Genomic DNA, 16,445 nt, shown 5'->3' on the forward strand with positions numbered 1-16,445 from the left:
ACTGTCAGGTTTGGTCATGCACCCAAAAGGAGCAACATTCCATATAACAACCTCATTTTCTAGTAAAAGTTCCCTCTGTAGCTAATAGTTATTTCCATTTCCCAATGCATTGGTCACTGTGCTGTTGATTACTCCTGTGTATTTAAAGTTTCATTGTGTATTAACTATATAAAATTCTTTTAAACCATGCTGTTCCACAGTGTATGCAGTTTATTGGTGGCTGTAATGCATTTACCTTAGTGGTCAGCTTAGTTGCTGCTTGTCAACAAACTGCATGATAGGAAAAAAATGATCCATATCCCTTCTGACAAATGTATTTCAACATATTCTGTAATGTTAACCTTATTAGTCTGGCATAGCATTTAGGCAATATTTCAATAATTTTATCTATCAATGTTTTTATACCAATAATGTCATGCAGCTAGCAAAAAAAACATATTGTTAAGCAGTTATTGATTAACTAGGTAATGCAAATGTTTGGTTCAGGGTCACAATACAATCACAGGTCTGTTGCTTCATTACTGGCTGATGTGTTGGTAGAATTTACTGTAGATCCTATTCAAGATTCCTCTTATTTCCTGTATACCATTGGATGTACAATCTCTGGCCCTGCAAAGTTTATGTTTTCTCCCTGTGAGTCTCCTGTGATGAAGCAGCTGACAGGGAGAAGGAATCTGACACTGTGAATAATGTTTGTCTTGCTCCCCCATGGTTAGCTGGTTTTGACATGAGAGCCTCCATTGCTTTCCCTTTTTTGGTGGCTTGGGATTCGATAACACTGCCACTGTGTGGCCTGTCTCTCCTTTTTGGATCTGCTGTGAGAGTAACGTATTTGGTGAGCTGTGAGAGTAACGTATTTGGTGACTTCAGCATATAATGCTTTCTTACGCTTAGTTTCCCAGTCCTCAAAGTCTTCTACATCAGGGGCCATTATAAATTGAAAAACTGGAGTGCCCATAGTTTGTTGCAGTATGGCTGGGTACCATAATTATACCCCCAATCCACGTCTCCTTTCCAGCATAAATACATTGCCAATGTTTTCTTCTTTCAGAATAGGGCTGCACTGTAGCCTGTTACAATTTTTACTGGATGGCCCTCTGCCTTTAACCTGGTACTAAGGTATCTTGCTGTCTTAAGTATGTGCTGTCTGTCATTAAAGTCTGAAAGTCACCTGAAAGTAATACTTCTTGGGAAACTGAGAGTTAGATTATCTAAATTGCACTCGATGGGCTGCTTCAATAATACGAGACTGTTCTCTTCCCTAAAGTTTTTTTTTTTAATTTCTTGTGCGAGAATCCCCTTCTACTGTTATAGACAGGCCTAAAATTCTTAAAGTATTCCTGTGTGCCTGGTTTTTAATTTCATCTGTCTTAGCCTCCATGCATGGGATCACAAATCAATAATCATTTTAGCATACTCACTTACCAACATGCTGTTCCTTTAAATCCCCCTGCTGTTGCTGTAAACCTCTCAGAAAAATTTCAAGCAGCTGGTCATGTCTGGTGATTGCATGTTTGATTTGTGCCAAGTCAGAACTCCTGTGCATCATTTTGTGTGATATTCTCCTGGGCCACTTGAATAGGGTTGCCACCTTTTCACATGCTCAAAGTGGGACATTTTTGGGACAAACGTCAGATTTTGTAGGGCGAAACATACTCAAGGCCAGTACAAATGACAGAACTTCATATTTTTGCCTACATAAAAGCTTATTCTTGTAGCATTTTAGTTACTTATTCTGTTTCTTATAACATTTAGCTGTTACAGATACACAATAACTGTTTTATGCAACTATTACATAAAATATAGGAAATATTTTTGTCCAAAAATCTCAGGACATTTGCCATTTTTTCAGTTTTTTTGCAGGACACAACTGCCCAAAGAGGGACTGTCCCTCAAAAAGTGGGACAGGTGGTAGCCCTACACTTGAATAGATCTGATATCTTTCTGCACTACTTCAAAGTGATCTACCATGATGCTGGCACCTTGTGGTGATGGCATAATTGCGATTGCACTTTTTTCCTTTCAATTAAAACTTTTTTAAATTACTGGACTGAAGCTTGAAAACGTAAGTACAGACAATCTTTTTAGCTTCAAAATTAAAAAAATAGGGGTAAATACCTTTGAAGTATTTTATTTAGTGTTAACTCATTGGGGAGCTTCAAGTTACAACCTGTTAACCATGCATGTGCCAGTGCATGCCCTGCATCATTGATTATTGCAGGAAAGAGAGACAAATTGCCATCAATTGCAAAGTAGGCTATATAGTAGTTCTTTAGTATGCTGGTCACAAGAAGTGCCAGGGGACCTATGCAGTTGGCCTGGTAATGCTGGGGCAGTACTGATTTTTTTGTAGATGTAAAATCCTAGACAAAATGCAGAGAGTATAAAAAAAGTGGAAATTTTAAGTGTACTGCATAATTATGCAAAAGACTGATACTAGGGAGCACTAGCATAGCAAGGGAGGGATGAGAGGGGCAACTGCCCCAGGGTCAAAGTGTTTGGGGCATGTGATCAATTGATCCTGATCTATCTTTAATGCAGTACAGGGTTTTAAAGCCAGTATTGCATTTGCAGTCAAACCTGAGTGCTGTTGCTCTCTGTGTGTGATCTAAACTGTAGCAAAAGCATGCTGCATTGTTCCAAGCACTTTTGCTACAGTTTAAAAGTGTTTTTTAACTAAATCCTGAGAGCTCTAAGCTCCATACAGGTTAAAAATGCAGCAACTGACTATTTTATTTGTAAAAAGCAGTTTGCTACAGTTTAAAATAAAGGGTATAAACTGTAGAAGCTGGTTGCTCCATTTGCAGCAAGTGGTTTACTACAATTTAAAAGAATATTTAAATAAAATGTGCAGAAGGAGGGTCAGGGCTGGACACAAATTAGACCTGAATGATGATGGTGGTGGTGGTGAGGGGGGGTGGGTGGCATCATGTCATAAACCTTGTTGGTGTGGCAGTAGAAGGAATGTCTGTTATTTTTTTTTCTGTCTTCAGGGGGGTTGGGTGGTTGATGGGTGTACAGACTGTTTGTTCTGCAGAAGTCCTCTTTCTTGCTGTTCACTTGAAGAGCTAGGGGGGTAGTTTGTGGATGAGCCAGCTACGCTTCTGCTAGGGATGAAATGTTTTTGCTGGATGGGGGGGCTCTTTTCGGTGAAAGAAGTCTGCTATTGCAACTGTGCAGTGTACATGAATTGGCATGAAGCCCAATAAGCACTGACATTTTAAAGATCAAGTGCAAGTAGTTTGTTTTGTAACAACATTATTAATATTCTTTTTTTATAACAGTACAGACCCCTTCATGCATGTGTCCATTCTTTTGTGCCTAGCTGAAGTTTGTTAATAATTAGTTCTTATACATTTTGTAACTCTGTTTTCATGACCAGAAGATATTTTTCAATGAAATGAACAGTGTTTTTTTAAAACATAACCTAAAATATACTAGAACACCCCCTCCCATTACCCTGTATTAATTAGCATATGACAGAAATACTTAGATCATGGAGTTTAAAAGTGCGAATTAGATAATTGGAAATGTGCAATTTTGTAAATCATTTGGGTAATTGACATCCTGTTAAATTAGCAGTTTGATAGAAAACTGCCACTTTCTGTTAATTTAACAGGTTTTCAAATAGCTAATTGATTTACAATTGTTTTATATTACCAGTTAATTAGAGTCAGTGGTATAAGTGTCTCCTGCTACTGTCTGATAACAAATGCAGACCAACAGAGGAACATTTTATAGTGCTTCTCTGTTTAACAGGAGTTGAAAGGTATTTCTTTAAACTAATAGTTGTTTAAAAACTTCAGTTTTTTAACAAAACTTATGTGAATGCTCACTCTTTTATGGAGGATCTGAAGTTACAATAAATACTATTTGCACTTGATCTTTTGGGAGCACTTTATGGAATTGTCATTTAGTAATTGTGAGATAAACATGCAGTAGAGAGGAAATGCATGCATCCTCATTGTATATAATGTGATTCAAGGCATTTTTCTCTGACTTCCCCTCAGCTGCATCATTCATTTTCACACCAAAAGGTGATGTCATTCTACCACACCTTTTGTCCCACTTTGGACATCTCAGAAGGTAGTAATCCTTCTCGCAGTGCAGACTGATAACCTTCCTCTTTGTGAGTGAACCTGTGGGTGAAGACTGAATGCAGATAAACCAAGTCTCATCTGTTATACCAGACAGATCCTTGAGTTCTGGTGCAAGTTCCCACTAAGTTCATGTTTTCAGTATGAGCCTGGGAGCAGTAATTGGATTTCATTATTTTCATCAGCATTTTTATTACATATAGGGTTACCACCTGTCCCCAGTTATTCTGTATCTGAAACACCTAAATGTTATAAGAAACAGAATAATTACATATTACTCAGTATGCATTTCTGGAAACTTCAGACATGCTGTCACCTTTGAGTCAATAACAGGACCCATTGTTAAGTGGCTTGTTGAGGTGCTGTATGTGAGCTAGCATTTTTGTTTTTCTTCTTTGTACAGATGTAATCTAATAGGTTATTATATCCCCAGCTAATAAATTTGTATTAATTTTTTGCATGTTTTTCTTTTAGGGTCTGGTTGATTTTACAGATTATCAGATTTACCAGGAGCTAATCAAAGGAAAAGAAGATGAGTCACTTTTCAAGAGCTGCATCTCTCAGATGTTGAGGATGGTGATGGAGGAGGGCTGTCCCACCAGGAAGAAAGTTCTGAACTATGTGGGAGAGCGATTTCGAGTGAAACTTGATGTTCCTGAGTGGTACACAAATGAGCAGGCTGCAGACGTCCTATTTGAGTATGTTCTTTTTTAAACGTAACATAAAAAAGTTTCCTTCTCTTTACAGGCAGACATTGTTTTCCCGCCTTTCTCGACTAGCTTAGACCAGTATACAGGCATTGCTGTATTCTGGGCTGTGGTGTAGTTCCTGTGTTGTCCATTACCTTACTTGGATAGAAGGAAGTTTCTTTGCTCCCCAGTGGGAGTGGGGAGCCTTGAGCAGCCTACCTGTCCTTGGGGGAAGTGACCTCAGCACAAGAAGCTGTTAGTAATTGGTTGTTTGGGACCATTCCTAGCTCTTTTGTGGTTCACTGCTTAAAATCTATACTGCTCAGACAAGCTCCACGTGGGTACAGAGTGGTCCTAGCAGCAAGGAACACTACCTTTGATTTAAGTATCTTTGCTTTTTCACTGAAAATAGCTTCTGCTGCTTACTTTGAACTAGCCTGAACTGTTTTTTTACTGATTACTGCATTTATTTTAAAATCTGTACTTAAAATTACATTTAGTCGAAATTTAGTGAAAAAGTTTGCTTGTTTGTTTGTTTAATTGAAACTGGAGGCTGCCCACTAAAGTGTGCTAGCCTGTGTAACTAATTTATCACTGTCTCTGTTTTTCTGTGTATTTTCTGCAAAAAAACAAAAATAATCCTTGTTTTCCGCCTTTCTCGACTAGTTTAGACCAGTACACAGGCATTGCTGTATTCTGGGCTGTGGTGTAGTTCCTGTGTTGTCCATTACCTTACTTGGATAGAAGGAAGTTTCTTTGCTCACCAGTGGGAGTGGGGAGCCTTGAGCAGCCTACCTGTCCTTGGGGGAAGTGACCTCAGCACAAGAAGCTGTCAGTAATTGGTTGTTTGGGACCATTCCTAGCTCTTTGTTATTCACTGCTTAAAAAACTTTTCTGGCTCCGCCAAGTCTGCTCTTCAATTTTCCCTTAGAACTGTTCTACTTGCAATCTAACTCTATCTGAAAAGCTCAGCACTTGCTCCTAAAGCATTTTGTATACAGGTAAAGCACTCTTAAACAAAAATACTTCATTCACCTAAATTCTGTTGAGTACCCATTTTCCTATAGGTCCTTTCTGACTCAATTACACAGCAATCTTTCCTCTCCTGTTCAGCTGATGAATCTCGGAATCTTGAGGCAATGTTACAGTTGCCTCCAACAAATACAAATGCAACTATATAGCCAAACTGGAGGCTGAGCTCTCTCAATTCAGTACTGGCAAGACCAGTCAGGAGGAGAAGGTAACCACGCACACCACAAACCCAGTCTCACATAGAACTATCACAACTGCAAACCAAACACATAAACACAAAAGCAGACACCCAAGCAACCACCACCTCAAGACATAGCACATGCAACACATAGTTCACAAAGTCAGTGCAAACAACATGCCAGACACACTTGTAATAGGTGACTCCATAGTCAGGCACACCACCAGACTGAACAAGGAGAGGGTCACAGTAAGCTGCCACAGCAAGTACAAATATGACTCAGCCATTGTACATGCTGAGCAGCATCTTACCCTGACCAAGAATGATGCCACAGTACAAAGACAAAATGATCAGTTTTAAGAATTGGCTTAATTACTGGTGTCATTCTAAGGGATCCAGTGTCTGTCTGCTTGGGATGACATGTTGATAAGCCACGTTGCTTCACAAGGGATGGCTTGCACCTGTCACCCAGGCAAGGCTCAAATGACAAACCTACCTCCTAGAAAACACAAGTGGAAAAAACTAAAGGGTAATGCTGCTCAATGCCAGAAGTCTAAACCAAGCCCTCCTCAGTATGGAGAACGTTGATGTCTGTGCAGTGACTGAAACCTGGTTCAGGGCTCCTGAGAGCACCCCAGCACTATCAGGTTTAGTATCCATTTTCATCAAAGATACCCACACCTCCAGATTAGTGGCAATGGAGACTATCCAGGTGCAACTAACCATAGGCAAAACCTTTTACAGTTTGTTAGCATGCTACAGACCCCACCCTCTCCTCACTCTCCCCCCCACACAGCCTTCTGAAGACACTGGAGAGTATGATTGTCTCTCCAAATACCATCATTTTGGGAGACTTCAACTACCCAAACATAGACTGGGAACATTACTCAAGCCCCAACACCCTAGCCCAAAGGTTCCTAGAATTCATAAACTCAAATGCAAAGGAACAACTAGTCACCATTCCCATAAGAGGAGACAATATACTGGACCTGATCATCACAAACATGGGGACAAAATGCTCGTACATCCCTCTTTGGTAAGATCAGACCATAAATTAATCTCACTGACCCCTGCACAAAGACCACAGTGAGAAACTCAAAGCAAAACCTCACACTTCTTAAGACTGAAGTGGTATCTTTCAAGGCACCCACACTGCTGAATCCTTTGCAAATGCCTTCTATGGCACCTTCAAGAATGCATGGATCATGGAATCCCAAATAAAACCAAGACCCATTCCCCAAAGGCAGGCTCGGTCTGGTGGACCCCAGCCATAAACAAACTTTACAACAGGAGGAGGAAGCTACTACATGACAGAGCAAACATCTCTGATCAGTACTAGCAAAAACTACGATCACTCATAAAATCATCCAAGGCCAACTTTGAGAGACAATCACAAGGCCTTCTTTAGCTATGTTAGAAACCTGGGTGGAAACTCCCAGATTGACACAAAATACACTGAACCCACTGACATTGCCAACATTCTGGCAGAGGTTCAGTGCAAATGGAGAAATAACTATCCCAGCAGAGTGTAGCCTCCCTAACATCTCAGATGCCCAGGTGCTAAAAACACAGCATCAATGGCTACATGAACTCAAGAGGAACTAAACCCACACATAAGGCTGCTGTTTAATCTTAGCCTTCCCACTCACAAAGGCGGTGCTTTATGGACCCTGGCGAGCCTGGTCTGCAAAGCGATGCCGATGATCATTATGGAAGTCATAAACAAAGACAGTGGGGCCCTACAGACATTGGATCCTACCCAATTTGCCTTTGTCAAGGGCAGATCCTGCCTTTCTAAGGCCATTGATGAGGGTGGCAGTTCACACCACACCCCTTGACCCCACAAAAGTCTTTGGCACGATACCCCACTCGCGCACCATAGACAAAGGGACCAGGTCAAATGTAACCCCAGATGTCACAAGATGGGTTGCAGACTGGCTCAAGGACAGAACCCACAAGGTCAGAGTTGCTGGAGCTATGTCAGACTCTAAGCCAGTCACAAGCAGTGTCCCACCTCTCAATCCAATCCTGGGACCCCCCTCTTGTTTTTTTTTATTTACAGTACAGGCAACATAGGAGGATGTGGCTGACAAAAGTTCGCAGATGACTGCAAATAATTGATACTACAGCGGACACAAACATCCTTCAGAGTAATCCATTAAGTATGGAAGAGGTAATCAGGACCTAGGGGACCCAGGTTGACAGTAACCTCTCATCACACACACACATTGCCAAAAGTGGGAAGAGACCTCCTATATTGCCCACCTTATCATGAAGGGTTTCACATCTAATCCTGAATTAATGGACATGCTCCACCTCAGAAAATCCAAATCCATCAGTCATCTCTGTGTCACTACTAGACAGAGGCATAGTAAACTAAACCAACCTATGAACCTATGTAACTTTCACGTAAAGTAAATTAATGCATATGTTGTTTCTTCAATGCAGACCAAGGGCAGTTAAGTAGCAATGTCTTAAATGAGATGGGCTAACATAGGAAACATAACTGGGCATAGTAATATATGGTGACAAAATAAGATGGTGTATGTGTGTGTGTGTGTGTCTGTATATATATATATATATATATATATGTGTGTGTGTGTGTGTGAAAAACATAGGTCATATTTGACGATAAAGCAGCGGTATGAACTGCATTTTTTCTTCATTGAATTACTGCAGGTGAGTACCATAGTAATGTCCTCATAAGAAGGTTCATAGAGGGTTAGAGCTGCTGATACAGCTATCAGACGTGCAGATATGTTTTGAGTGCTTCTTATGTACAGGTTGTTACAGCTCCATTTCTTACATAAGTTAAAGGCACATCCTCTGGGTTGTGTAGCTTTTCAATTTCTGCATTTGACATGTGCTTATAGATTACATTTACAGTCTGGGCAGAAGCCAAGAGCTGCTTTCTAACAACAACACAGTTTGGACAGGAGCTACATGTGGTACATTGCAAGGTTGTTTAGGTTAGGTCCTGCTTGGGACACTTGTACTTTCCAGTGTGGTAACCTTTGCTTACCAGGTAGGTAAGTCAGCCTAGTAATGTGGGTCTGACCAGCCTAGCGACGTAGGGCCGACCTGCCAGAGTATGATACAGTAGCTGTTTAAAGTATTGGGCAGAATACTAATGTAGTATGACGGAAGGCTGCACTTAGTAGAAACATGCATATAGTTTGGAGCAGTGTGCATCTTAGTAACTGGACCTATTCAGAGTAAATACATGATGAAAAGAATCTAGATGACTATGCAGGAGAATAAGTAGCATTTATAACATTCATCAAAAAGCTGACAAGGGACCCAGATGAGTGTTGCCAGCCTTCAAGCTGAGAAGAAAGAGAGAATAAGGTCCTATAACCTAGGGATAAAGTCTCGTTCTTAACTTCAGATGTCCCAAGTTATATTAATAGCTCTAGTGCTGGAAGAAGCAGATAGCGTAGCGGTTTTAGCCACTGTAGTGTAAACACCTGTAGGAGGAAAGACATCTTGCTAGCAGCAGTATTTAGCACATGTGCATGGTCCCTGCCAAACCATGTACATAGTAGACTTTGTAGTGTGTGTGCAGGAGGGTGAGTGTGGAATCAGCCACTCATTTTTCTTCCACTGGCTGGCTTCTCCAGTACCTGAGCCTGTATGGCTTGGTTTATTCCATAGTGTTAGAAGGCAGTGTGTAATATATCTATCATTTTTTGTATTATTGGCAAGTATTTTTAGTTTGAGGTTTAGCACTCTAGTGTTAGCTCCTTCAGTTGTGTGAGCCAGATGTAAACTTTAAAGTAGATGTGGATCAGATGTTGCTTTTTATTCCAGGCATAAGTAATCCCTGTGTTCCCTATTTGAAGTGGAATATAATGACAGTTTCTGAAGTTTTTTCAAATAGTTCAAGTATCTAAGCCTTATGTTTTTTTTTGTAAGAAATGATCATCATAGTTATTTAAGGTGACGTGTTCAAAAACTACAGAATGCAGCATTGTGTTCGGTAATGGATCAGATCAGTGATGTATGAAGTGATGCAGTTATCTGCCTAGAATGAGTAGACATGCCTTTTAAATTAGGTAGACAGTGGAGTATGTTTTTCTGACTTTGGTCAGTATATATTGGCCAATGTTAAAATTGGTGTCTGCCCCCCCCATCATTAATGATTGTGGAATATTTTTTTTTTATTTGACACTTCTTTTTGTAATCATAATGTATGGTCTTTTGCCAAGTCTCATGGTGCTGCATTGCCGTTAATCCATCATGCAGTCATCAACACCCATTTCCTACATATATGCATCAATTAAAAAAAAAAAAAAAACAGTTCCAAAAGTTATGGCCAGAGTACAGAGTCTTGTCAAGCACCACCGATAAACCCCATTGGGATCGACAGGTAAATCCTCTATCCTGCTTACCATTGTTTTAGCCATTGTGTTACGTATTGGTTAGCATCTGTTTCATTAAATGCAGCAGTTATCCCTTTGTGAGAAGCAGTTTTTAATGTCTTACCAAGGTCACAATAAACTGTGCTCACTGTCAGTCCTTCATCAGGTGTTGCTGTCACTTCAGCAGATGAATGCTATGAGAGTCAGAAGGCAAGATTTCTCCTCAACTAACCGATGTTTTTTTTCACATCTTACAGAATTAAATCTTCTGTTTGATTTCATTATGTCCCAGTATGGTTTAGATTATAATTTTATAAAGAATGCTAGTTCTGGTGATTGGGTCTAAAGTTGTTTGGATCAGATGCACTACTGAAGTGTGGGCTCAAAATTCCTGTCAAGTGTCACCACACTTTGTGCGATCTCTCCTGACCAGGCCATTTTAAACATAAGTGGAATATTTCTGATACTTTTCATTCAAGGACCTTGAGGGATAGAATGAACTCATCCTTAAAGGCTTATTACATTAAAAAGATCTACTACAGAAGAGATTTCCTCCCCTGCTGCTTCCCACGAGGTCACCACATGTATTGTCTGTATCAGGAACAGGAACATGATCATCTGACATTGCTAGACTCCCAAGAGAAAGATAGAGACAGGAATAGTGATATAGACAAAGTTTATAAGTATAGGAAAGTTTTTCCTCTGAGGACTTCATCTACAGAAAAAAAGTGTGTACTATTTCTCATGTATCTTCTTCTGTGATTGTTTTGAAACCCACTGTCATAGTGGTGGATACTTCATCACTGAGAAATTCCTGTCAGGGCTGTGTACCAAGAATTTCTTGATATGACAGCGTCTCTTCTTTGTCTGAGGCTAAGCTCAGGAAACTCAAAAAACAGGTATCCCATATACCATCATCAGCCAAGTTCTCCGGCTCATTTCGTAGTGACTTCATCATTGCAGATGTCAATTGTGAGAAGATGTTGAGGGCCATCATGAAAATTGCAACAAATCATTCTCATCATTTACCCTGTCTGTTACCATTGTAGATAGGGGCACTTCTCGACCCTCCTTTTCAGTTGTCCCCACCCCATTTGCTTTTCCCATTAGTGAGGCCACTCAACACCATGCATGTTCCAGTGTTGACAGAAACTTCTCTGTTAGATGTGTTCAGATTTGGGACCACAGCCTTTTACTTTGGTACTTTCCACACCATTAATATCTTCAGTACTGGTACAGATGGTATGAGCACCAGGTGCCTTTGTGGTCCTGGGAGTCAGAATCAGGGCTTTGGGACCAGTATCTGTCATTGTCAATGCAAAATTTGCTGCTGTTAGTCTCTGACACTTTGGCTGTCAGACCTTTGGGCCCTCATTATCAGACTTGATCTTTGTGGGTCTGTTAGCATCATCACATAGGATTGGTCAGATAATGCCAAGTCTGACATCAAAATTATCGATGTTGGCATTACTAATTAGTGTTGACCTTGGTCACTTGGCACACTGGTATCCTTGGCATCATTTAAGTATCAATTTCCATGTTGAAGTTGCAGACTTTGCAACATGTGTTGCCCTTGTGATCTGCAGCCACCTAGGCCTTACCAAGAGTCTATAGTGTGACTGCTTTTCCAGATGTCCTTCATGGATGCATCTGCAGTCATAACAAGTGGGTTGTCCTGTCGTCAGGCAGCCCTGCAGTCGGCCGGATTCCATCTCTGCTGGTATTTTCCTCAGTCTTTCTTGCGGTGGGCTCAAGCAGAAGCTGTTTGCAAGTGCCGGTCGGTCGGATCCAGAGATTACTTCTACCGAATACTACAAGACTTCTAAAGCTAAGTACCCGTTGGGACTCTTTGCCTCAGCCGATGTCAGAAAAAGTTAACAATTGTTTAACCTGTGGGAAACAAATACCTCATAAAGATTTCCACTCTTACTGTCTGCCTTGTTTAGGCCCAGCCAGCAGCCTGTTCGCCTGTGCTCTTTCAACCGACATTATGTCGCCGGATCCTCCCGAAACCACAGAAAACTGCTCAAAGTACAGCTGAACCTATTCTTACAACTGAGGCCCCTGCTACAATTCTGGAATCGACCTCAGAAATTTTACCCACTACGGTGGTTGAGTTATCAGACACCATCCTTGGATGACACTACCCCAGCACGTGGTGCTGCTAGGCCTCCAGCAGCCATGTCCATTAAGGCCTTCGCCAGGGCTAAAGCAGCCAAGACTACTAAATCAGTGCCTGCTACACCCCCCTCATCCAGCCCCTCTTCTAGTTCTCAAATGCTTCCTTTGGCAGAAGATTTAATTTCTTAAATTGGAGGATCTCAATCTGACCCACACAGGGCCTCTCAGCGGCCAGAGAAGAGGCCTAGGGCAGAGCCCCTGAGCCAGTGTCTTCTGATGATTCTGCTCATGAATCAGACATAACTGACCAGCCTGAGGCTCAAGATTCTGATGCTGAAGAATCCATTCCAGCTGCTTCCCCAACAGAAGATTTCTCCTTTGGAGAAACCTTGCAAGAACAGTTCCAATGGCAGCAACAGGATTTTTCAGACTCCAGAAAAGACTTAGGACTTTTCTGCACCTACCACAGCACAGGCCCTTAGCTATACCTCCTGTTCTCTCTGTGGTGGATGATGCTTTCAATGATGTTTGCTCCGCTCCAGATTCTTTACCCCAGCCCTGCCAAACCAGACAGATTTTACAGGGTGCCAGATACTCATCACCACCTTTACAAGGCTCCTCTTGCAGACCCAGAAACTATATCCCAGGGTCCCAAGGCAGTAGCCGCAACCACAGCTAAAACCCTATTCCTTCTGAAAGGGAAGCAAGGTCACTAGACAGATGGGGTAAGGTCTACACTTCAGCTACTCTCTCAGCTAGAGCTTTAAACTGTCAGTTTCACATGATACAATACCAAGAGTTTATGCTTGATCAGTTAACTAAAAAGCTAACTACTGATGAATCTCTTGATAAGAAATATGTATTAGAGATGGTAAATAACATACAACAGGTTAGCAACCATTCCTTAAAATGTGGCTATGATGCACTGGAGGCTTCATTTAGATCAGCCATGACAGGCACAGTGATAAGAAGACATGCATGGCTAAAGGAACAAGCTTTACCGGATCATGTTAAAGCTAAGTTGCTAGATGCTCCTATGGACAAGACAAGTTTGTTTGGTACACCTGCCCAGCAGGTTATGAAGAAAATGGAAGAAAAGGCAAAATCTGTTCAAACTGTTAAAGATTTCCTGCAGGTCCAACCCACAAGGTTTAGCAGGAACTGGCCAGCCAAAAATTGGTCCTTTCCTGACTCTGCAAAAATTCAAAGGGGCAGGAATAGGTCCAGAGGCAGAAACCAATCCAGAGGAGGTGCCTACAGAGGACGACAGTGGCAAGGTAACAACAGAGGCACAGACACAGCCACTGCCACTACATCAGCACAACCACAGTGACTTAATCCTAAAACAAATAGCAGCTCCTCTAGGCGGAAAGTTAACCTTATTTTCAAAGAACTGGCACTACATAACAAAAGACAAGTGGATTTTACAAACCATAGATCAAGGTTACCGGTTTCACTTCCACACTTTACCAGTCAAAAGAGGAATGCCAAATCTACCTCCAAATCAAAAACAGAGGCTCCGCCAGATAATGGAGTTAGCAAACATGAGAGCTGTGGAAAGAGTGCCAACAGCAGAACAAGGAAAGGGTTCTACTCCAGACTATTCCTAGTTCCAAGAAAGGAAAAAGTTGGAGACCAATTCTCGACCTGTCCACCTTAAATACATACATCATTGTCCCAAAATTCAAAATGCTGACCCTACAGCAACTTCTTCATGCTGGGCAAGGAGTCTTGGCTGGTAACTCTAGATCTCAAGGAGGCATAATCTGCAGAAGATACCTCAGATTTCTTGCAGGATCAGAGCACTATCAATTCTCAGCATTGCCCTTTGGCTTATCTACTGCCCAGAGTATTCACAAAATGCCTGGCATCAGTAATCCCATTGCAGACTACAGGAATTCAAATTTACCCATACCTGGACGACTGCCTGCTACAAGGGGACAACAAAAGCAAGCTGACAACAGATTTACAAAGGGTCATTTACTTGCTACAAGGACTGGGATACACAGTCAATTTACAAAAGTCAAGGCTGATACCATCCCAAACAAGGACATTCTGAATTGGACACAGTACAACAAATGGCATTCCTGACTACAGAAAAACAAAAGAACTTCCTCTTTACTTCTTGGCACTAACAAAACTGAACAAGTTAACAGCAAGAAAATTTCTACAGGCCTTGGGCTTCATGGCATCATGCATAATCTTGGTCCCATTTGCCAGACTACATATGAGGAAACTACAGTGGTACCTAAAGAATTTATGGTCCCAACACAGACACAGTCTAGAAACAGAAATCCCACTAATTCCATGCTTAAAACAGGAGTTCCTATGGTGGGCTCAGGCATGCCAGTCAAACCCAGGCCTGCCCTTCCGGCAGATGTCAACCAAGCCAGACCATCACAACAGACGCTTCAGATCTAGGATGGGGCCCACATGCTGGACAAATGCGTGCAAGGATTGTGGACACAGGATCAAATTCACCTGCACATCAATCTAAAAGAAATGCTGGCAGTAAAACTGGCAATCCAAAAGTTCAAACCTTTCCTCAAAGAGGGCCAGTTGATGATAAGGACAGACAACACCACAGTCATGTGGTACATCAACAAACAGGGAGGCACTCATTCATACCCCCTATGCAGAATGACCTTGGAGCTGTGGACCCTGGCACTCAGCTACAACATTCAGTTACAGGCAATATTTGTACCGGGAAAGACAATACTCTAGCAGACATACTAAGCAGAACCACGGATGCCCACGAATGGAAGCTGCACCGGACATCTTCAAGACCATCTCAAAGAAATGGGGAATGCCACAGATAGACCTATTCGCATCACCTCTCAATCACCAGCTCGAAAAATTCTGCACGAGGACATTCCACCCACTAGCATGGAAAGTGGACTCACTCTCCTTCAACTGGAAAGGCCTAACAGCATATGCATTTCCTCCTCTTCCTCTGATACACAAGGTACTACTAAAAATCAAGGAAGAACGTCCAAGGATAATCCTGATAGCCCCAAACTGGCCAAGACAACACTGGTATCCACTACTGAAGAGCATGTCTCGAACAACATGTGGCCAATACCCTGATGCCTTTGATGTTAACTCAGAACAACTACAGCATCATACATCCAAACCTAAAACGCTGCAACTGACTGCATGGAACATCACATAGCAGCAGCTAATCCAGAACTTTCCCAAAGAGTTAAAGACATTATTCTTGAAGCACGCAGACCTTCAACAAGAAAGAACTATGCTGGAAAATGGAAAAGGTTTGTCATTTGGAAGAGGAAAAGATGTGTCAAACATAGATATGCCTAACATTCTGGAGTATCTGGCGAACTTCTTCATTCAGGCCTGTCCTACTCCTCCATCAAGATACATGCATCAGCTATTTCAGCAGAATACAGCTTTGATCCTCCTGTTTTTCGCACCCTTTGCTCAGGCAGTTCCTCAGAGGAATCAAGAATGTAAAACCTCCCAGGAAACCACCATTACCAGCTTGGGACTTAAACTTTGTGCTAGAAAAGTTGACACTAGCACCCTTTGAACCAGCAGCAACAGCAGACCTACAACACCTGTCATGGAAAACTGCTTTCCTACTGGCAATTACTTCAGCAAGGAGGGTTTCAGAACTACAGGCCTTAATGGCAGTGCAACCCTTCCTAATCTTCCACCAAGATAGAGTGTCCTTGAGGACTAATCCTACATTTATGCCTAAGGTGGTATCCAGAGTATCTTTAAACCAGGCAATCCACCTACCTTCCTTCTTTCCCAACCCACAAAACAGAGGGAAAGAATACTGCATAATGTACATAGACAGCTACGCTACTACTTGGACAGAACAAAAATAGCAGAAAGACTGACCAACTTTTGTAGCCTATGCAACAGGAAGGGAAGGAAAAGCTATTTCAAACAGACAATCTCCAAATGGATAGGAAATTGCATACGATACTGTTACTCCTTCCAT

General features: G+C 41.6%; 1 protein-coding gene across 1 annotated transcript in view; it reads left to right on the forward strand.

Moving 5' to 3' along the window:
* POLR1B (RNA polymerase I subunit B) overlaps positions 1-16,445 on the forward strand; it is a 498,537-nt gene that overhangs the window by 163,491 nt on the left and 318,601 nt on the right. The window contains exon 6 of the mRNA XM_044057995.1: positions 4,572-4,795. Coding sequence (XP_043913930.1) covers positions 4,572-4,795 — 224 coding nt within the window. The remainder of the gene's footprint in view (positions 1-4,571; positions 4,796-16,445) is intronic.

This window comes from Protopterus annectens, chromosome 1.part2 (genome assembly GCF_019279795.1).
Source record: "Protopterus annectens isolate FY-2018-M chromosome 1.part2, PAN1.0, whole genome shotgun sequence".
Taxonomy (NCBI): domain Eukaryota; kingdom Metazoa; phylum Chordata; order Ceratodontiformes; family Protopteridae; genus Protopterus; species Protopterus annectens.